General features: G+C 37.2%; 2 protein-coding genes across 2 annotated transcripts in view; both read left to right on the forward strand.

The window, feature by feature from the left end:
* Positions 1-24,076, forward strand: part of LOC120412383 (2-acylglycerol O-acyltransferase 2-like) — a 92,718-nt gene that overhangs the window by 36,375 nt on the left and 32,267 nt on the right. The gene's annotated exons all lie outside the window — the stretch shown is intronic.
* LOC120412389 (basic proline-rich protein-like) lies at positions 630-22,513 on the forward strand. The gene is made up of 4 exons (XM_039572829.2): positions 630-835; positions 18,439-19,303; positions 19,362-21,305; positions 21,362-22,513. Exons 1-4 carry the CDS (start codon positions 833-835, stop codon positions 22,180-22,182), a joined length of 3,633 nt encoding a protein of 1,210 aa, XP_039428763.1. The 5' UTR covers positions 630-832; the 3' UTR covers positions 22,183-22,513.

Genomic DNA, 24,076 nt, shown 5'->3' on the forward strand with positions numbered 1-24,076 from the left:
TGAAACAAAGAGATCCTTAGTTGAATTAAATTAATCTCAATCTCAATCCCCCGCAAACAACATCAATCTTTTCCAGCAGTCACAAAAAATCAAAACTTCCCACAAGCATCCGCCGGAACCGACACGATCGCCACATAATTAGTCTCAATTAATTCCTGCCGGGCAAAAAACAAACACCAGCCACTCATGCACACTGATCGCACTGATCAATAACCAATCATCCGTGCACGCAGCCCTCCTCTCAAGCAGACATCGCGTCTGTCCGATCGTCAGCTAAGCCTCCGGCTTAGTACCATCTTGGCCAACTAGCAGCTTCTTCTTCACCTAGTCACTCTCCTCCGACAGGATCTTCGCGCGCGAAAACGATCCGAGCTTGCGCGAGAAGATCTAGTTTGGGGGGTTGCTCCGCTCTCGACTCTCTCACATAAAGGCGATTCTCAGACTTTGAGCCACTGTTCTTCAGACTTTGTAAGGGTTGTTGTAGAACTCTCCGAGTGTGGGTTTCGCTCTCTCGCAAAAGCTCGCCGAGTCGGAGCTTTCGCGCGCAGCATCAACCCCTTCGTCGTCGTCGTCGTCGTTCGGGGGATGATCCTGAGACCTCAGAACTGATATAAATATTCCGCCACCATCGGCGGTAACCTGCGAGTTAGTCGGCAACCGTTGACCCGGGTGGAGGCGTGATATCCCTCTCGTGTAACGTGTAACACGCGTGTTCGGTAACAGTGTAACAACCTGCAACAGGACTCTTTTTTTTTGGTGAAAAAGTGTGTTGCGAAAACTTCGACAGTGATTTATTGTTCGGCAAGATCTTAAGCAAGAGTTGTTGCTGAAAATGGTGAGATAATCAACGTTGATCGTTTTGCATATTTTTTGGAAGAAACTCAAAAAAGGACTGTATAAACTGTGTGAAAACTTTAGTGCACTGAGTGGCGATTCAAGCTGGCTGGACATTGTTGTGGCATTTTTGTCACATTTTTTGGAGAACCTCTCGGATTACCGCAGTGACCTTTTGCGCAGGATTACAACACGTCGGTCGTCGCGGCTTAGCTGAACCGGGCCAAGTGCGATCGGCTGGGAACCGATAACCCAACAGTGACTTCACGTGTACTACTGAGCAAAGTGTCAATGGGTAGTGCGTATGAGTGATGATGAACGCTGCTGCAAGTGAGGCTGGCGATGATCACTATCATGGGCCCAACCCAGGCCGGCTGTGAATTGCTGATGATTGATGGTTACTAAACGGCTCCTCTGGCGGTTGGCTTTTGTGCAAATACGCGCGCAACATTTAGAATGTGCATTTATTGGGACTGATGTCATGCGGTTGAACTTCGTGTGTAATGTTAATACTGGCGGCTTTAATTGATTGGACTCGAGTGCAGGTGATAATTGATGGGGGACGGCTTGGAAGGGTAGTTTGGAACGGTCAGCCGAAGATTTGGACAATTGAGGACTTGTGAATGAAGGGGGAAAAGCTGGTGCGATATGGACGTTGAAGTGAAGCTGCTGCAAAATTGGATGAGTATTTGATGCCGTAAAAAATCACTTACTGGAAAATGCTGACAATCTAAAAAAAACTAGAGAAGCTACCGATATTTCTGAACATTCAGAACTAATTTAAATTTCAGGCTAATAAATCTAAGCAATTAAATCAAACTGAATCTGGCAAAGAAATTTGTAAATAATGTATAGTCATTTTTATCACCATTGGATCGATAACTTCAAACATGAGACCAATATTGAACAGAAAAATTGCATTGTTTTGCTTAGTAATTATTTAGCCATGATACGCTCCAAAAATTATGCAAATCTTTTAATGCAATCTTGCAAAAATAGCAAACTTTTGAAGTTCATTTTTTAAATGATTAAGTTTCTGTCGTATGTTTGGAAACGAATCAATATTAAAATTTAAAAAATACAAGATTTGCCAAAACTAAATGTTAAAGCAAAAAAAAAATGGTAATACAGTTCAGACTCGCTTATCCGAAGTTCGTTTATCCAAAGGTTTGTAAAACCGAAGCGAAAAAATAAATTTAACTTGAAGACGAGACTTAAATGTTTGAAATCTGGAAATAAATGCAATTATTTTGTTTTTATGTTTTAATTTGTTTGATTGCCATAACCAATCATAACTACCAACATATTGTGCAAAAACATGGCTAAAACAGGCAATCAAGTTCACCCCATGTGTCCCGATTTGATGTGATTTCTAGATCATTGATGAGAATGCAATATTTTCTTTCAATACATCGATTTTTCAATGACTCGTCAAGCAGAAGATCAACGAACAATTCTGAAGCCCTGTGTACTCAAATTTATTATTTGAACATTTTGCAAATTTGTTTTGTATGTAACACAAGTATCAGTTATGATTTCTGATAATATCTGTTCTTAACATTGCATATCGGATTAATCGTTTCAATAATATTGTCGAGTTAAAAATTATAAGTTCAATAAGTAAACATAGCAAAAACTGATGCTTATTTTTATCCAACAATGTTATAAAAGTTAATTTTACAAAATATTCTGATCTGCTGGTAAATATGTTTCAGAGCTGGACAAGGGTCAACGGTTATTTTATAATTTGGTAAAAAATATGTTTTGAAATGACTATAAATGGTAGACTTTATCGACATTTTCAACGACAAAAAATTGAGGAATGCAATCAACAGCAAAACATTTATCAGATTTTTTTCTTTTCGCATTTCCAGTGTGAAACTACTTTCTTATCCATTTTAGAATGTCAAAATTTAAATCTTCTCTTAGCCTGAAATAACTGTACTGAAGAGTGATTTTCAGCATTCATTTGATACTTTTTTAATGATTAAAAAACATTCCAACGTTTCATTGAAAAAATAATAATTCAAAGAGGGTAATTCTCTACCAACTCACACGAAATCGAGAAAAGTTGCCCCGACCCCTCTTCGATTTGCGTTAAACTATGTCCTAAGGGGTAACTTTTGTTCCTGATCACGAATCCAAGGTCCGTTTTTTGATATCTCGTGACGGAGGGGCGGTACGATCCCTTCCATTTTTGAACATGCGAAAAAAGAGGTGTTTTTCAATAATTTGCAGCCTAAACGGTGATGAGATAGAAATTTGGTGTCAAAGAAACTTTTATGTAAAATTAGCCACCCGATTTGATAGCATACTCAGAATTTCGAAAAAACGTATTTTTCATCGAAAAAAACACTAAAAAAGTTTTAAAAATTCTCCCATTTTCCGTTACTCGACTGTAAACATTTTTAGAACATGTCATTTTATGGGAAATTTAATGTACTTTTCGAATCTATATTGACCCAGCAGGGTCATTCTTTCATTAAGAACAAAATTTTTCATTTTAGAATTTCGTGTTTTTCTAACTTTGCAGGGTTATTTTTTAGAGTGTAACAATGTTGTAGAAAGTTATAGAGCAGACAATTACAAAAATTTTAATATATGGACATAAGTGGTTTGCTTACAAACATCACGAGTTATCGCGATTTTACGAAAAAAAGTTTTGATAAAGATACTTTTTGCGTTTCTCTTTGTTTCGTCGTCCGTGTCTGTCGCGGGTGACCATGAACGGCCATGATCGATGACGACCAACTTTTTCAAAACTTTTTTTCGTAAAATCGCGATAACTCGTGATGTTTATAAGCAAACCCCTTATGTCTATATATCAAAATTTTTGTAATTGTCTGTTTTACAACTTTGTACAACATTGTTACACTCTAAAAAATAACCCTGCAAAGTTAGAAAAAACACGAAATTTCAAAATGAAAAATTTTGTTCTAAATGAAAAAATGACCCTTCTGGGTTAATGTAGATTCGAAAAGAACATTAAATTTCCCATAAAATGACATGTTCCAAAATTTTTTACAGTCGAGTAACGGAAAATGGGAGAATTTTTAAAACTTTTTTAGTGTTTTTTTTTCGATGAAAAATACGTTTTTTTCGGAATTCTGAGTACGCCATCAAATCGGGCGTCTTATTTTACATAAAAGTCCCTTTGACACCAAATTTCTATCTCATCACCGTTTCAGGCTGCAAATTATTGAAAAACACCTCTTTTTACGCATGTTCAAAAATGGAAGGGGTCGTACCGCCCCTCGTTGAAACTCGTTGAAAAACATGATTTTGTCAGTATTCATTGTATTTACCGAAACCCGGGTGAACTACTTTGGATAAATGTAGATACGACTCGAGCTGAGCAAATCTTCTTTTTCCAACTTGTTGCAATACTTTCTCAAAATCACACCTTTTCAAAATATTTTGCTACTATTTTTTTAAATAAATGTAAAAAAAAATCAAATCTGATGTCTGCAAACATTGGACTTTGAATCATCGATCGATTTTTTTGGTAATTTAATTTTGTTAAGTTTAAATATTTCTCAAAAGTCTGCATTTTTTTAAATTAAAAATGACGACCAGTATGACGGTGTTGGAGTTTTGAAAATATCAACCGAATGTAAAATTGTATGAAATTGTAAATAGAAAAAAAAGCATGGTTCCATTCATGCTGATTAAGTTATTTTCAAGGCATTCAGATAGTCAAAACTAAATTTGCAAGGTGTTATATTGGAAGGTTGAATATTACCTCTTTTATGATGTAATTTTACCTTAAATTAGGCTGAAAAGTGACATTACACAAGAAAAGCGGTAAAATTACACGTTTTCAGAGATAACATTTAAAAAAAACTGACAAAAAAGATCCCTTCCTGGATGTAATATTACCATGATTTTTTTGCTGTGTACTTAAGTCTGTGAACAAAAATGTTTTGAACAGAAAAACTTAAAATAATAGACCATGTTTTTTGTGAAAGGCCTAATAACTGATAAGTGTACATAAATAAATACAAGTGCTTGATTTCAGATTAAGCCTAGAAATAAAATAAACAAAAGCAATTAAAATCTCAATGTATGATAAAGGTTAGTACAAATTTATTTTAAGATTTTGTCCAAAAAATTTAACTTCGAATTTCAAGTCATATTTTCAAAATTTTCAAACAAAAAGTATCCTCAAGTATGCGTTGTATATTTTTTGCAATTATGCTACTACAAAAAAAAGATGGTACTATTCATCAGGAAATGATGACAGATTTTGTGTCAAAAATGATGTGTAATATTGTATCAGGAACTGGTGAATTTTCATCAGGTTCACATTTAAAAAAAAATGTGAATATTACTCGAAAAGAGGCAATATTCAAGCTACCAACTTTTTTCGCTCTGTGGTCCCAAAATTCAAAATGTTTAAAAAGCCCTATTTAACTTTAAATGCATTAACAATGTATTTTACATAGTTGACAATCGATTGCACAATATTTCTTTTAATTTAGTTTCTCAGCAATAACTGTTTTGCCTCCCGATTGAATTTTGAAGGGAGAGATACAAAAGCTTGAGGTTAAAGTTGCACCGGCCTAAAAAACTATCTAAAAATAAGTAATATGAAAAAATATAAATCCTTCAACATTGTCCCCTCCACTGCACCCACCCAGCTAATCAATTTTCCCATTACCAAAAAGAAATTAAATTTGCCTTTTTAATTAACGAAATGACATTTTCCCAACCTGCCCAGCCGACCACCTTCAATCATCGTGCGGCCCAAAACAAACGATAGTCGCCAGCCGCCAACATCGCACGCGCGCGCTCAAAACAAAACCTGCAACGAACCATAAAATCAGCCTCTCGTCACTCCTAGAGCACCCAAATCTTCATTCTCCTCACGTCACACCTCTTCGGGGCTTTAAGCAGCATCATTTGACCGCGAGCTCACGATTGCCAACTTCACACATTGTTACCAACAATGGCGAGCAAAAAACTCCCCGACCATCCTCGTTAATGATATTCGCACACATATTCTTGTCTCGTTGTTGTTGTTGTTGTTCTTCTTCTCGACCCTTTACTCTGTCACTGGGTCGTGGTTGTCATCGTCAACGGTGGGCCTGGGTCACACAACAAATTATGCAACACTTTTCTGCAGCGCGTTTATTGTTTTTGTTCGTGTCCAAGTTAAGCAGCTCCAGTGATGGGCTCTCTTGGGATACTCCTTCGTTAACCCTCGATTGGCGTAAGAATTGGGTTTGATTCGTCAATTTGAGTCTCACTTTCAACACAATTTAAATTTTCTGAGCAGTTTAGTAAAAAAACAAAACTTAGTCAATTTATCTAAAAAAAACTTTTGAAATTCAAACAACCGAACCGGTGAGGTAGCCCGGAACGGCAAAGGTTTCCCTCTCGTCGAAAAAAAGGTGATGATGGCTAAAGCATGCTGTTAAAACTTAATTTACACCATCCGTTATTTCCAATGGGCCAAGCTCATCGTTTGTCTTACTTGTCAAAACGTTACGTTGGGTTTTTTTTAATTTTGTTGCAAAAAAATGCATAATTTTGCGCCATTTTTTTAGCATAAGCTGAATTGTTTTATTAGCTTGACAACGTCTTAAGAATTGACGTCAGGGAAACTCAGCTTCAACAGCAGTTTACAATTCTTTCTAGGGGAACAGCATCTAATTCCAGCGTGCCTCTAATGTTGCCATATCAGCATTTTGGCATTCAATTACAGAAATTGAGTGATAAATAGCTCAATGAGAAGTGAGCAAACAGGTTTCTACGAAAAGTTTTGCAAAATTAGTTGTTTAACCCCTGGGTGCTGAATTTTAAACTGTCAAAGTGGAACCAATTTACTGTTCGCCAAAAGTAGAGAGTATTGTTATCGATCATTAAAAATTGTTTTTGTTTTCTTTTTTGCAAGAATGAAAAATTTGTGGCTTTTAAGGACCTGGAGTTGAAGTCAAGAAATCTTAAGAAAGTTGAAGGCGAGATCGTCATTTTTTCTAATTTTTATAGTTATGAATGGAAGTTGTTTATAGAGTCGATGCGGTTGTATGCATCCAGAAACTGTCTTTATTTTTTGATTCCGTTTGAAAATCTGGTTTTGTGAAAAAAAATCTGCTTTGCAAGAATAAGCGATTTTTTTACCCTGGGCCAAAAAGAGCTGCAGGATTCCAAAATTAGCCCGGAAATTTATCTGCGACATCGTAGAATGATACTCTCGCCACAGTTCTTCGTCACCTGTAAAAAAGAACTAATCAATCGAAACGCGACCATTTTCCAGTATAAACTGTCAAAAACTAGACGAAATAAAACACATACTACTGATTATAAAACAGCTCATTTACCAATAAGAAAAAAGTCATGTTTGCCATCTACTTTGAAGATGTAAACAAAATGGGAGTATTCGAAAATCACGTTACGCATTCTCTCTATTCATCACCCAGTTTAACCCTTTCAAGCCTGAATTTTGAATAAAATATTTTTGGGTAAATTATGGGAAAATGTGGGTTAAATAGAGAAAATCGGCATATTGAATGGAGTTAGGAGCGAGTGTTTAACCTGTCAATAATACGAGAATTTCCCCTAGTTGTTCATTTTTTTTTGTGGTCCATATAACTAAAAACATAGTATAAAGTTGAATATAACAAAATTTTTATTAAGCCAGATGTTAATATATTATCAAAGAATCACAAAAAAAAATCAAGAATGTATATTACATTGGTTTAGAACAGGCCTGCCCAACGTCCGACCCGCGACGGCATTTCAAAATAGTTCTGTGACTGGCCTTTAAGGCTGGTAATGAAATATTCGATAAATAAATTTAGAATCTTTATTAAAAAATAAGCTTTAGATCAAATATTTACATATTTTAACTAAAAATTAAATGAAAGCATTTAGTTTTTTTTTTGCTTTAGCAGTGTTTTTGTTTAAAATTAAAAAAAAAATCTTTATATTTGAATTTAATTTTTATCATTTCTACATTGATGTTTTCAGAATTAAACTGAAACCTGGGAGAAGAAAATATAATTATCAATTTTGTAAAATTGTGAAATATACGATAAAAAAACTTGGATTGTTGTACAGAATAATTCTACTATTGATTTCATACTATTTTGAATGTGTTCACTTAAAGTTTTGGTTTTTCTGTTTTGAGGCATTTTATCTAAATTGATTTTTTTTAAATAAATGAGTAAGCAAAAAATAATGTAGTTTTCAGAAAACTAGAAAATTATTTAAGAAATAAATTTTGTTAGGAAAAAGTTTAAAAAAGCAAATCAATTATACAGATAACAAAGTTCGCAGCAAATATTTATGAATTATTGAAAAATGTCTCAAAATGAGTCAAGAAATTTAGCCAAAAAAATATTTTTAAAATAAGTTTCAATAGTTTGAAGAAATTCGAAGAATAACTATTTAAATTGTGTGTGTGTTGAAAGACATATTATTTTTTCAAGATATTTGCATAAAAGTGCACAATAATGTAAGAATTGTTATTTTTGTAAAGAAGATTTGAATCCAAATTTCGTTTAAATAAATTATTAAGGGGGGGTGATTTTATTTAATATTTTTTGTGATAATCACATAAATCAAAAAACACATTTAAAAAATATCTTATTATCCAAATAAATTAATCTTATTTGCAACGCTTGTTTTTTTTTTTTTTTTGTTTTTTTTAAGGATCTGATGAAAATAATGTTATATTTTTTTTACATTTTCAACTATTATCAAACATTAGTTCCGGCCCGCCACTACTTCAGAAAAATCAAATCTGGTCCGCAGGGCCAAAAGGTTGGGCACCCCTGGTCTAGAAGATTTAGGTTTGACGTTTTTAAAGCAAAGTTTATGTTTTTTCCATAAATTTAATGACATTTCCATGGCCATGGTCCTTACCTAATTTAATTTGATTTAATTTAATTTCAAATGAATAATCTTCACACTTGCATAAATTGGTGTTCAGGCTGGTGATGAGCAATCGCCTTTAAATTAAAAAGACTTAGACAAGACTTAGATATTGACTCAAATTAATGATTTGAATTAGGCCAGTGTTGAGGCAAAAAGAAATTATTTTCGATTTCCATTTTTAATTCGGTTTTATAAGTAAAAACTCAAGATGCAATAAGTTCTTTCGCAGTACATTCCAGGTTTTGAGTTCCTTTAAGCTGTTTGTTGCACTATAATTAGGGCTAGTGATTTTTCACTGCAAAAAAAATGAAATAACGCGGCATGCCAATTTCCAAACAATGGAATTTCACGGCAATTTCGCGGTTCTCTTAAACATGCTTAAAATTACCACAAAAATGTCTCATTTAGGAATAAGTGTGTAGGAAAGTTACTGAAAAATAAGCAGTTTTTTTAATATACAAAATATAACATAAAAAATATGAGGTCTATTTTGTGAAACTGTGAAAGATTTACGATTCAGCCGGTTTTTCTGAGATTTTAAAAATTTAATTTGATAAAATGTCTTCAAATAAAGCACATTCTTAGCGAAGAATTCATCAAAGTAGTATGAGTAAAATAAGAGATATATTTTTTGGCTATAGTGGATTTAAGCAAAAAGGAAAATTTAACCATTTCAAAAAAGTTAAGGAAAAATTCCACTGAATATTCTTTAAAATTAGACAACATTGCACACTGCTTAACAAATATTCTTACACGTATTGTTTTCAAATAAAATTTATTTAAAAAAAAAATAATATATGACCAACATAAAACAAATCATACTTTCCATAAGTTTATGCAATTTTGCATCGTTATTGAGCAATCCCAGCACAAATCAGGAATTTTTCTGGTACTTTTGTACCCGACCCTCTCCGGTTTCAATGAAACTTTGAAGACATGTTATCCTAGGCCTATATAAGCCATTTTTGTGTATATGGAGCCAATAGTACTCGAAAATAACATTTGAGAAGGGCGTAAGGTATTTAAATATTTTTGTATTTTGTTATTTAAAAATTACTGTATCTCGAAGCCGTTGCGTCGTATCAAAAAGTGGTCAAATACAAACTTGTAGGAAATTGGACGGGCTTTTTTTAAAAAATACACTGAAACAAAAATACACGCCACATCTATGAGATTTTTTGACTTTTAAGTCTAAAACTTAAATTTAAAGGTGATGTCACGATTTTTTTTCGTTCAAAATTTTTTAGGAAATAGCCTAAAATATAACCAAAAGACTGACGAAAAATGCAGGATGGTATGTCTCTCCTAAAAAATACAAAAATCATTTACTAAAACTGTTTTTTTGAAAAGTGGTCTAAACGTCAACATTTTTGAAAACCGGTAGTGGGAATCGATTCTCCAGACAATTTTACATAAAAATCTCCACATTAACCATTGTCCTATGTCCAATCCTTGGGAAGATACAGCGGTTTTAAAAATGAAAATTTTGAAAAAACGGGTTTTTGTGGTTTTTGGCAATTTCTATATGACAGACTTGGTTTTTCATTCTCGTAAATATTTTTATCGAAAATCTCGTCTAATTTCCCATAAGTTTGCGTTTGACAGCATTTCAATTGGATGTAAAGGCTTACAGATATAAGCTTAATTACAATGCTTATAACTGAAAATAGAATATTTTTTTCAGTGTGGTAGAAACCAGGATAGTAAATTTGATTACGTAAATATAAAAACTACATGAATCAAAAAGCTGTCACAAGCAAACTTATGGGAAATTGGACGAGATTTCCGGTAAAAATATTTACGAGACTGAAAAACCAAATCTGTCATTTATAAATTGCCAAAAACCACCAAAAAAAACCGTTTTTCAACATTTCCATTTTTAAAACCGCTGTATCTTCCCAATGATTAGACATAGGACAATGGTCAATGTGGAAACTTTTATATAAAATTGTCTGGAGAATTGATTCCCACTACCGTTGACGTTTAGACCACTTTTCAAAAAAACAGTTTTAGTAAATGATTTTGTTATTTTGTTAGGAGAGACATACCATCCTGCATTTTTCGTCAGTCTTTTGATTATGTTTTAGGCTATTTCCTCAAAAATTTTGAACGAAAAAAAATCGTGACATCACCTTTAAATTTAAGTTTTAGACTTAAAAGTCAAAAAATCTCATAGATGTGGCGTGTATTTTTGTTTCAGTGTATTTTTTTCAGAAAGCCCGTCCAATTTCCTAAAAGTTTGTCTTTGACCACTTTTTGATACGATGCAACGGCTTCGAGATACAGTAATTTTTAAATTGCAAAATACAAAAATATTTAAATACCTTACGCCCTTCTCAAATGTTATTTTGGAGTACTATTGGCTCCACATATACAAAAATGGCCTAGTATAACATGTCTACAAAGTTTCAATCAGAAAAATTCCTGATTTGAGCTGGAATTGCTCTATTATATTAAATTAAAAGTTTTTTTCCGTGGAAATTTTTATTATATTATCTGTACTTCTTAAAAAACTGTAATTAAGCAAAAAATAATGAAGAACTTCTTGAAAAAAGGGTACCAAAATTCCTTTTTTGTAACTCGAGGATTGTATGAATTAAAACATCAATGTTTAAGTGCACTGAGGAGCAATTTTTCAATATATTTTTTAGTTTCGTGGCACAATACCGCAAGTATTTACCAAAATTCACGGCTAAGGGCAAATTTCACAGATTACGCGGTTTCTGCGAAATCGCGAAAAATCACTACCCCTAACTATAATCCATTTTGGAACAATTATTTTTAACGGTGAACATCACCCACAGCTTTTGCACAAAGATTTTTGTTACAAACATGTTATTGTCTTCAAAAATACGAGTACAATCGAAATATTATTTTATTAATCCCCTATAGTACTGTCCACAGTATTTTCAATTAAAAAAATTGAATAAATCGAAACTAATATATTTCTGTACTCGCCATTCTGGAAATGCTATGAAACTTTTTTGTAAGCAGTAATTCAGCTGTCCTATAATAAATATAAGTTCTTTTTCGAGCTCGTCAATTAAAAATATCTTGTAGATTTACTAAATGATCAAATTTAAAAAATAATGCCAAGTATAAAAAAAAATTGTCATAAGAAAACGAAGGAAAAAATCCCCATTTTGTTCTGTTAATCATCTTTTAAGTTTTGAAACATTTTTGAAGAAGAGGGTAAAAAATCATCAAATGTTTTTATGGTATTATACATTTTTAATCGAGAAACTGCCAAGTAAAATTTTTTAACGTTAAAAGGTAGTGCTATCCATGCTGATATTAAGCTAGTTTCCGGATTAAAACCTGCAATTACTTGAGACGTTAGCGTTCTACAGTCGGATCTTCAAAACCAAAACCTTCACCCTGGAGTTTGTACAAAATCCCACCACCCACCAGCCAGAACAGGATGTGCCCCGCGCACTAAGGTCAAATCGAACATTACGGCGTCTACCCGAGAGCGATTGAATAAATTAAGCACATCATCTAACGCTTCTAGTCGGGTTTGTCATAAAATCCCATGACAAGACAACTTTGGTCCTCACTGTACCGAGAGTGACATAATCGACAGCAGTTAGTACTGAGGCTGAGGAAACCGCTTCTAAGAGGAGGCAGGAGAGACGCGTTACGCATCAAGGTGTTGTTCAGGAGCAAATCGAAGAATGATTGTGAAATATCAAGCGGCCGAGACGACAAATTGAGATGACGGATGGTGCGGTAATCTTTTTGTATGAGTCAATAGAATCATGGCGAATGGTTTGAGTTTGCTTTGCTCGCTGTTTGCATAAATTATGCAGTTTTATTTGGTTGAGACATCAGCCAGCGGTGACAACGGCCAAGCCAGGTAGTTGAGCGCCAAGGAATGCTCAGGGTCGAATCAGGATGAATCGGTGACAAAATCGGGTTGTATGCAAATGTTTGCTGACAGCGCAGATTGGGTAGTTTTTTTTTAGGTGAGGATTCATCGTTTGATGTTAACCGAAGCTTAAAATTTATTCAAAACTCAGTCAAACCCATGATTATAATATTTTTGTGATGACAGATTGCACAGAACAGTATGCAAATTTATGCGTCCATAATGACGTCAAATTTTGCAGATATATTTGAATTTCAGATTTCCCACTAATATTACCCACAGCAAAAAAATAGAAGCCAGAAAGGAAGGATTAGCCTAATCATATCCAGCTGGTTAACCTTTTGGCAAGAGCTACTAACTCAATTTAAAAGCAATAAGATTTTCATTTGTTAGCAGCCAACCTATAAATCAGCCATAAATAAAATGCTCAATCATTTTTGTTGTTTTCAAAGTCGGTTGGAAATAAAAACTATATTTTTTGGAAATTTTAGATAAATTTGTAATGTGTGCTCATTATTAGTAAAACAAATTGTGTATAAATTTGCATCAATTATCCACCAAATCGGATTTGACATTCACCCTTTTTTCGGTTCTCATCGACCCACATTACATCATCCCACCAAACCACGTGAAAGACGTAACATTTCCAAAGCTCCTTTTTTTTGCTTAAACCACGCGCAGCTACCGCCCCCTTAAGGCGTAAACTACACTAAGCACTTTTTTCCTACCTCCCTCTCTCTACTATACTCTTCAGAACAAGTCCCGCTTGTCTGATCTGCGACGACGTTGAACTTTTTCACTCTCCGTTTCATTGACTGCCAGCCGCTCTTCTTCTTCTTATTTTTTTCACCACTTCATCAATCACTCAATTGCTCAATCATCATCGAACGAGCCGCGGGCGATAATTGAAAAACAATCCACCAGAAAACAATAAAAATTAAGCGCATAAAATTGTACAAACGCCTACACACCGGCCTAAAGTCAGAGACCTTTTTTGTTGTTGTTGTTTTAAATGCTTGCTTTTTTGTCTAGATGAGGCATTTTGCACCTAGTCGAAAGGTGAAGAAGAACAACTCATTCACGGTTCGCACACCGGTAATCGGTGACTATGTCGTCGTCGTCGTCGAACAAGGAGATATTGTTGATCATTATGGCTCGCGGCCGTAACGAACTGGGCGAGTAGCGTTAAATATTGTCCGGAGATCGTGGGATTTTTTTTATTTACGAGTGAGTAGGACAACATTGTTGACCTACCTTGTGGGTTTGGTCTTTTTGAATGTCTTCATTTCACTTCAGGAGCAATTTCTGGTAGTCTGTCATTAATTTAAGGGGTTACATACATGTAGAAAATCACAAAATTTCATATTACAGAAAATTTATTGAAACCACCAAAAAGATGATTTTCAATGACTCCTGGAAGTTTTATGAAAATATTATATGATTAAATTGAGTTGGAGACGATTTGACCTCAACATTTTGCCGTGCGCAAAGCGGATTGCTAAACTTTCTGAGTGATTTTCTCGAAACATCGAGTTGATTTACGGGTGCCACGATATCTCTAGATGGGATGGACCAAACTGGCTGAAATTTGAGGTGAAGACTTGCAAGACATATCCCGTGTGCATGACGAAGCCCGATTTTGTAATTTTGCTTTAAAAAAAATACAAAAATCAAAAACTGACGTAAAAAATCGTGAAAAACACAAACATATTTTTATCTTTTTTTTTAAGTTTTTTGAAAATCGACCTTCGTCATGCACACATGACCGGTTTAAAGAGTCTTCACCAAAATTTTGAGCCGATTTGGTCAAGGCAGTGTTAAAATATCGTGGAACCCGTTTTTTGAAACTACTAACTTCAAATAGCTATACAGTCATGCCTCGGTTTAGCACCGCATATGGGGGATGCAAAACCGAGGCGTGCATAACCGAGGCACAGAGCTTATGGGATTTTGGCTGTATGGGAGACATTGGCTTTAATCGTACGAAAAATCATGCAAACATCAAAAAATTATAGTGTTTTGAAATCGGGATGATGTCAGCTATCCATTAACATTATTATTGCATGAAAATTTTCACAAAAATACGTATTTTTCCTGTATTTCAAAAATGCATTTTTTTTTTCTCTCAAGAAACCAAAAATATTTTGTTATTGCAATATGGGTATCAAATGATCAGTTTTTTTCATACATTTTGGATGTAATAACAACATTTTTAGAAAAAAAACTCAAAATTTTCACAAAACTACGTCTTTTTGAAAAAAAAAAATCCAAATTTAAATTTTTACAATATGGGTATCAAACGATCGGGATTTTTTCATACACTTCGAATGTAATAACAATATTTTTTGAAAATACTCCAAATTTTCACAAAACTTCGTATTTCCGAAAAAATACTCAAAATTTCCGTTTTTACCGTTTTTGTAATGTTTGCTCTTTATAAGTAAAACATATTGTGTATAAATCATTTGGGTATCAAATGATCAGTTTTTTTTCATACATTTTGGATGTAATAAAAACATTTTTAGAAAAAAAACTCAAAATTTTCACAAAACTACGTCTTTTTGAAAAAAAAATCCAAATTTAAATTTTTACAATATGGGTATCAAACGATCGGGATTTTTTCATACATTTCGAATGTAATAACAATATTTTTTGAAAATACTCCAAATTTTCACAAAACTACGTATTTCCGAAAAAATACTCAAAATTTCCGTTTTTACAATGTTGTATCAAACGATCGGAATTTTTTCATACATTTCGAATGTAATCACAAAATTTTTAGAAAATATTCCAAATTTTCACAAAACTACATATTTTCTAAAAAAAATACACAAAATTTCCGTTTTCACGATGTGGGTGTCGAACGATCGGGATTTTTTTCATATATTTCGAATGTAATAACAATATTTTTTGAAAATACTCAAAATTTTCACAAAACTACGTATTTTCGAAAAAAAATACTAAAAATTTCCGTTTTTACAATGTGGGTATCAAACGATCGGGATTTTTTCATACATTTCGAAAGTTTTAAAAAAAATGAAAATACTCAAAATTTTCACAAAACTACGTATTTTTGAAAAAAAAAATTTGATTATTTGATACCCATATTGTAAAAACTGAAATTTTGAAAAGTTTTACAAAAATACGTAGTTTTGTGAAAAATTAGAGTATTTTCTAAAAATGTTGTTATTACATTCGAAACGTATGAAAAAAATCCCGATCTTTTAATACCCATATTGTAAAAATTGAAATTTTGAATATTTTTTTCGAAGATACGTAGTTTTGTGAAAAATTAGCGTATTTTCTAAAAATATTGTTATTACATTCGAAACGTATGAAAAAATCCCGATCGTTTAATACCCATATTGTAAAAACGGAAATTTTGAGTATTTTATTCGAAAATACGTAGTTTTGTGAAAATTTGGAGTATTTTCTAAAAATTCATTATATCCGAAATGTATGAAAAAACCTGATCATTTGATACCCATATTCCAATAACAATATATTTTTGGATTCTTTAGAGAAAAAAAATGCATTTTCAAAATACAGGAAAAATACGTATTTTTGTGAAAATTTTCATGAAATAATAATTTTAATGGATAACTGACATCATCCCGATTCCAAAACACTATATTTTTTGATGTTTGCATGATTTTTCATACGATTAAAGCCAATGTCTCCCATATAGCCAAAAACCCATAAGCTCTGTGCTTCTGTGCACTGGGCCATGCTTAACCGAGGCAGCTAAACCGAGGCGTGCAAAACCGAGGCATGACTGTATCTCGGCCATGATACAACCAAATCTCTTCAAATTTGCTTTGATAATAGATGAAAATTTATATTTAATGCCCTGAAAACCGATTTTCACATTCAAAAATATTGATATTGTAATAGTTTTTGTCGATTGCAAATAATTACCGAATATCAGTGGGTTTAAAAAAACCTTCAGACTTTATTGGTCGTTTCAAGCTTTTTTTAATGCAAAATTTCTTGAACAAAACAATATATAAAAAAAATTTGCACTTTAAAATTTAATGAAATATTGTAAAATGATTTTAAACACTAACAAAATTTAAAAAGTGTAGTAAAATAAATATTGAATAGTTTCCAATTCGTTATTCTTCAAATTTCTTTAATCTATTGAAGTTCATAAAACCATTTTCAATATTTTTTTTAAATTATTTGCAGCGATCTTTATTTTCAGTATGATTGATTTGCGTTTTGAACTTTTTTTTCGAACTAAACTTAATTACTGAAAAGTGGTTTTACTCACCTAATAAAACAAAATTTAATGTAGTTTCTAAAAAATAACCACTTCAATTCAAGTTTTTTCATATATTTCACATTTTTACGAAATGGATAATTTTGTTTTCTTGCCCCATTTTGCAGTTTAATATTGATTCTGAAATCAACAATATAGTAAAAATAAGAATTAAATTAAAAAATAAAGAATATTTGAATTTGAAACAAAAAAATTTCATAAAAATTCAAAGGCAAAATAATACTGCAACATTTTATTTCAAAAGCAAAAAAAATCAGCTAAATGCTCCTAATTAAATTTTTGTTATAATATATATTTATTCCAAAGCTTATTATTTTCAAATAAACACTCAATTTATTAATTGAATGTTGCATGAACAGCCTAAAGGGCCGATCATAGAACAATGTTGAAAGCCGTCGCGGGCCAGATGAATTGGCTTCACGGACGTTGGACAGGCCTGATCTATATTTATCAACTACAGAACAATGATTCTCAAAAAATCGCTTAATTTTCAAAACGTTCGATCATCATTCGTATAGGCAAGCCCATCACGGTTCACTGAAACTATCAGCAAACACAAGCAGTTCCTTGCCGCCTCTAACTGAAATGACCTTTTAGAGTAGCTACACTTATTCAAGACATATTTTTAATAGACTGACCCAAAATAGGCTCATGTGATACCCCATTGATCTTCAAAGAAATGTTTAAATTCGAAACTTAAGCAAAAATCCCAAATTTGGCTCACTAACCCTAATCCACACATGGCGAAAAATTACCCTACTCGTGAATGACCATATCGATTCTGCGGAAAGCGAAAACGATCAAACAAAATTAGCAATCAAGCCTCGCTGCGGTGGGCAGCAGCCGGTGTCGATGACGCGTCCCTTCTGCTGACCGATCAGGGTAAAGATTGTTGAGACTGCATTTGCATTAAAAATTTAAATGAGCTGTTTGTTTGGTCAAGGTCAGCGATTCGCCGCGGCTTATCGATTTGGACAAGATGCCTAATCGCCGACCAGCACCAGCTGGGTGTGTTTTGATAAATTTTATGTTAATTTTTGGGAATTTGCCTAACCCGTTTATTTATGGGTGATGTTCTCGTGAAGATTGTGTCATTTTTGGTAAATTTATTTTAAGCTTATGCGAACTGGATTCGACGCAACCGGTTAGATCCAGATGAATGGCCCATTAACGACCGTTTGAATTGCGCGCAAACAACACAAGAATCGTTTGATAGCCACAAACAAGACCAATTACAATCACCAGCGTAGACTGCTGCAACTCATCCCATGATCTGCGAAACACGCGCAAATCTACGAAGAGAGGAAGTTTCCGCTGCCGGTCGCGTGTACGTGTACAGCAAGCAATGTTTTGTTTTGCTTCCAATTCTTCGCACGTTCACACGTGGTTTTCAGCAACCGATCAACGCCACCGCCGCCAAACAATTGAATCGTGAAACAAGTGCACATAAATCAATCAGAGATTGCGTCGTCGTAGACCCCGGTTGACGGCTCCGACTGTTACCACAATCTGACCATCGAACCACCTAATGACCACAACCTTCCTCTTCTTCGATACCTTCCTTTTTCCACAGCGACTGCTAGTGCTTTGCCTAGCGCTAGCAACGTCCGGCTATGCGGAGATAACGACGCACCTTGGACCGGACGGGTACGAATACCCAAGGCCGAACATCCCGTTCCCACCACCCGAGAAACCATCACCCCCAGGAAGCACTCCACGACCATGTCCTTTCGGTGGAGTTCCGCCGTACTGCTGTACCAACGGAGGCTCGGGGCCAAACTGTGCCCTGCCGTCTCCACCAACTCCGGGACCAACAACTCCGAGACCTTGTCCGTTTGGAGGAGTCCCTCCGTACTGTTGTACTAACGGAGGCTCGGGGCCAAACTGTGCTGTCCCGACTACCCCTGCAGGATGTCCTTACGGGGGAGTTCCTCCGTACTGCTGTACGAACGGTGGACAAGGACCCAACTGTGTAGTGTCAATTCCTTCTACACCTGCACCAACAACACCACGACCCTGTCCGTATGGTGGAGTTCCGCCGTATTGTTGTACTAACGGAGGACAAGGTCCAAACTGCGAGGTTCCTACCAGGCCAACTCCTGGACCGACTACTCCGGCAGGATGTCCTAACGGAGGAGTACCACCCTATTGCTGCACCAATGGAGGTTCCGGTCCGAATTGCATCGTCCCCACTAGACCAACTCCAGGACCAACCACTCCCCGGCCCTGCCCGTTCGGTGGAATCCCTCCGTACTGCTGTACCAATGGTGGACAAGGACCAAATTGCGTTGTAGCTACAACTCCAACTCCCACGACACCAAGACCCTGCCCGTACGGTGGAGTTCCTCCGTACTGTTGTACCAATGGTGGACAAGGACCGAATTGTGTTGTTCCGACTAGGCCTCCTCCATCTACGCCAAGGCCTTGCCCGGCTGGCGGTAAGTAAAAATATCCTCCGCATTCTTTCACAACTTCTGATAAAACCGATATTTTCAGGTGTTCCACCCTATTGCTGCACTAATGGAGGTCAAGGACCAAACTGCGTAGTTCCACCTCCTCCAGTCCCACCACCAACGCGACCTCCGCCACCACCTCCATCCGGTAACGACAACGAATACTTACCGCCATGCACTAACGGCGGCCAAGGACCTGACTGTGTACTACCAATCACACCACCACCCAATCGACCACCAACTCGACCTCCAGCGTGTCCATCAGGTGGAGTTCCTCCTTACTGCTGTACCAACGGCGGATCCGGACCGAATTGTGTAGTCCCAACGAGACCAACTCCAGGACCTACGACTCCAGCTGGATGTCCATATGGAGGAGTGCCTCCATATTGTTGTACGAACGGAGGAACTGGACCGAATTGCATTGTTCCAACCAGACCAACTCCAGGACCGACGACCCCGGCGCCTTGCCCGTATGGAGGCGTTCCTCCATATTGCTGTACCAACGGCGGATCCGGACCGAACTGTGTTGTTCCAACGAGACCTACTCCGGGACCAACTACTCCAGCTGGATGCCCTTACGGAGGAGTTCCTCCATATTGTTGTACAAACGGAGGAACTGGACCGAATTGTATTGTTCCGACAAGACCAACTCCAGGACCTACAACTCCCGCTCCTTGTCCATTCGGAGGAGTCCCACCGTACTGTTGTACCAATGGAGGATCCGGACCAAACTGTGTAGTTCCAACGAGACCTACCCCTGGACCAACGACTCCTGCTGGATGTCCCAACGGAGGAGTTCCTCCCTACTGCTGTACAAACGGAGGATCAGGTCCTAACTGTATCGTCCCTACTAGACCAACTCCCGGACCAACCACTCCTCGGCCATGTCCCTTCGGAGGAGTTGCACCTTACTGTTGTACGAACGGAGGATCAGGTCCAAATTGCATTGTGCCATCTCGACCAACTCCTGGACCAACAACGCCAAGACCAACTCAAAACAACGAATATTTGCCACCTCCAACCAAACCATCACAGGGTTGCCCCAATGGAGGAGTTCCACCGTATTGCTGTACCAATGGAGGATCCGGGCCAAACTGCGCAGTTCCAACGCAACCTCCACGACCAACTACTCCTTCCGGTTGTCCCAATGGAGGAGTCCCGCCCTACTGCTGCACTAATGGTGGACAAGGTCCCAATTGCCAGGTTCCAACACAACCTCCAAGGCCAACCACTCCGCAGTGTCCGTACGGTGGAGTTCCACCCTATTGCTGCACAAACGGAGGTCAAGGACCAAATTGCATTGTTCCGACGCAGCCACCACGACCAACCACACCTGCCGGATGTCCGAATGGAGGAGTCCCTCCGTACTGTTGTACTAACGGAGGTCAAGGTCCAAATTGTATAGTTCCAACACAACCACCTCGTCCTACCACGCCCTCGTGTCCTTATGGAGGAGTTCCACCTTATTGCTGCACGAATGGAGGTCAAGGACCTAACTGTATCGTTCCAACGCAACCGCCAAGACCAACCACTCCTGCCGGATGTCCAAATGGTGGAGTTCCTCCTTACTGCTGCACCAATGGTGGACAAGGACCAAACTGCGTTGTTCCGACACAACCACCACGACCAACAACTCCAACCTGTCCCTACGGAGGTGTCCCTCCCTATTGCTGTACTAACGGAGGTCAAGGTCCCAACTGCATAGTCCCAACACAACCGCCACGACCGACGACCCCTGCTGGATGTCCGAATGGAGGAGTCCCGCCGTATTGTTGTACTAACGGAGGTCAAGGTCCTAACTGCATTGTACCGACACAGCCGCCAAGACCCACTACTCCACAGTGCCCGTATGGTGGAGTGCCGCCATATTGCTGCACAAACGGAGGACAAGGACCCAACTGTATTGTTCCATCGAGACCAACCCAGCCACCAACGAAGCCAACTTCCGAAAACGAATATCTGCCACCGTGCACAAACGGTGGATTCGGTAAGATCTATCTTTGAGATTGTTAAGTTTATACTGATAACTTTTTGTTAATCTAGGTCCCAACTGCGCACTGCCAACTCAACCTCCGGTAACTCGACCGCCACCAACTCAGCCTCCACGGCCAACAACGCCATCCTGCCCATACGGAGGAGTTCCACCATACTGCTGTACCAACGGAGGTCAAGGTCCTAACTGCATTGTTCCGACACAACCACCACGACCGACGACCCCTGCCGGATGTCCGAATGGTGGAGTTCCTCCCTACTGTTGTACCAACGGCGGACAGGGCCCGAATTGTGCCGTTCCAAGCCGTCCTTCGACGTACCCGCCAGCTACCCGACCACCGCCAACGCAACCGCCAAGCTGCCCAGCCGGAGGTGTTCCGCCCTATTGCTGCACCAATGGTGGACAAGGACCCAACTGCGCTGTTCCAACGAGACCACCAACTTATCCGCCAGCTACCCGACCTCCGCCAACCCAACCTCCAAGCTGCCCATCCGGAGGAGTTCCGCCGTACTGCTGTACAAATGGCGGCCAAGGGCCGAACTGCGCAGTTCCAACGCGTCCCCCAACCTATCCCCCGGCAACTCGACCACCGCCAACACAACCGCCAAACTGTCCAGCCGGTGGAATCCCACCGTACTGCTGCACCAACGGCGGCCAAGGCCCCAACTGCGCAGTTCCAACGCGACCCCCAACCTATCCACCGGCAACGCGACCTCCACCAACGCAACAGCCGGGCTGCCCGGCCGGAGGAGTCCCACCGTACTGCTGTACTAACGGCGGAAGTGGGCCCAACTGCGAAATCAAACCGTCCCACACCCTGGACCAGGACGGTTACCACTACCAGAGGCCGAGCAAGCCGTTCAACTTCTAGGTGCTATTTATTTCATAACCATTCCAACATTTGTACAGAGTTGAGAACCCATCCAGGATGAACAAGAGTCAAGAATCAATAGCTGAGTGGAAGTGGGTGTGCCCATTTCCTTCTATTTTGTAAAAAGTGCATGTATTTATGTTTTATAACCACTATTGTCTCGATCAGAAAATACTCGATTGTGTGTGCTTCTTCTCTGCCCGCGGGACAGTGCGCTGCCCGAAGCACGTAATCAAACATCAAAAATTTTATCTAGTGTTAGATGAAGCTAGCTTTAAGAAAGGCGATTGATTGCTGAAGAGCCAAATAAACAACGTTAAAGAAATGTGTACTTCACTGATTTTAATTTTGGGTTGGGTTTCACTGGGATGCTGGAAGGGAACCAAACCAAACCGAGGAAAAACCATTTTCATTGCGACTAAATTACTTTACATGACAAAACTGGTGCCCCAAATCTATGCTCATAATAACAACTGCACAACAGAAAAATCAAAATCTAAAAAAGAAATCGTAGAGATTTTTTAACTATTTGTTTTCTTCTTTGAAATGGACAAAGGTAGACACTATTTTTCGAATAAAAATTAAATATTCTCACAATGCTTTACCTCTGCAATTATTTGTCCAATGTTAATTGTCCAAACAGGAAAATCGTAGAGAATTTTCTTCACCTTAAAGTTCAGTGCTGCAACCTGTCAGAAAACTTAGAAAAACCCAACGTAACTGAGTCTGACGTCTGACCGGAAACTTTGGGGTTATCTGAAGTCATTAGAAATTGTTTATTTATTATTTGTGCACGGTGCTGTTAAAGTACTTTACCAAAGTTTATTATTGTCAACAGGGACTTACAGGCAAAAAGTACAATGAACTTTGCGATTTCAAAACTGATTTTGCTTTTTCAAAATTATTAAACTCGGTGAAAAACATTTTCCATCCTTCTCTGTGGCATACATAAAAATCTGGGTGCTGAATGAATGCATAACGTGATTTTCGAATGATCCTCACTAACACAGCTTCACTGCAGATGTAAACATAAACAAAGTTGAATGCTTTGTTCAAGCTCATGCGTGACATTATTTTAACTGCATAAGTGATATATTTTGAATATTTTTTGGCATCAAGCATTACTTTTCACTGTGAAATTAAGTTTTGTACAAATTTTAGTTCACAAAACATTGGACTATCAAAAAATGACTTTTTTGGATTTCACGTGAAGAATATTTGCGTTGAAAGCCGTTGAAATTTAGTGATGCAAAAGAGCAACTAAATGAGAGTTTCTTGTTATGCAATGCCCATTTTGAATCCAAATCAACTACCTGGAAGAATAATGAACAACTATTTTAAAAGTAAAAGTGATCCGAGCGAAATTAATCGATAAAAACAGCTTTCATATGGACAAGATTCCATCGGCTCTCAAAACAACTTCCAATCTTAATTTCGACCAACTCTAGATTTGTTGACCGACGCCATCAACTTTTAATTTTTGATAAAAAGTAAAACAACAATTGGGTCCTAAAATGAAGCTTAAATTTGTGATATTATTGTTCACAACGATAAAGTTTATTTTTCTGAGTACAATGACCCTTTGTACGACCGCAAAGGATTTAAAATGGATTTTTAAATCAATTTTGAAAAATTAACTTCGCGTCCTTTCTTGACAGAAAAATTCCTACATGACAGCCCATATCCAAGGGTACCATAGTTGATCCATCGAAAAAATGTTGTCTTGTAAATTTGGGTAATTCTCTACCAACTCACACGAAATCGGGAAAAGTTGCCCTGACCCCTCTTCGATTTGCGTGAAACTTTGTCCTAAGGGGTAACTTTTGTCCCTGATCACGAATCTGAGGTCCGTTTTTTGATATCTCGTGACGGAGGGGCGGTACGACCCCTTCAA

This window comes from Culex pipiens, chromosome 3, assembly GCF_016801865.2.
Source record: "Culex pipiens pallens isolate TS chromosome 3, TS_CPP_V2, whole genome shotgun sequence".
Lineage (NCBI taxonomy): Eukaryota > Metazoa > Arthropoda > Insecta > Diptera > Culicidae > Culex > Culex pipiens.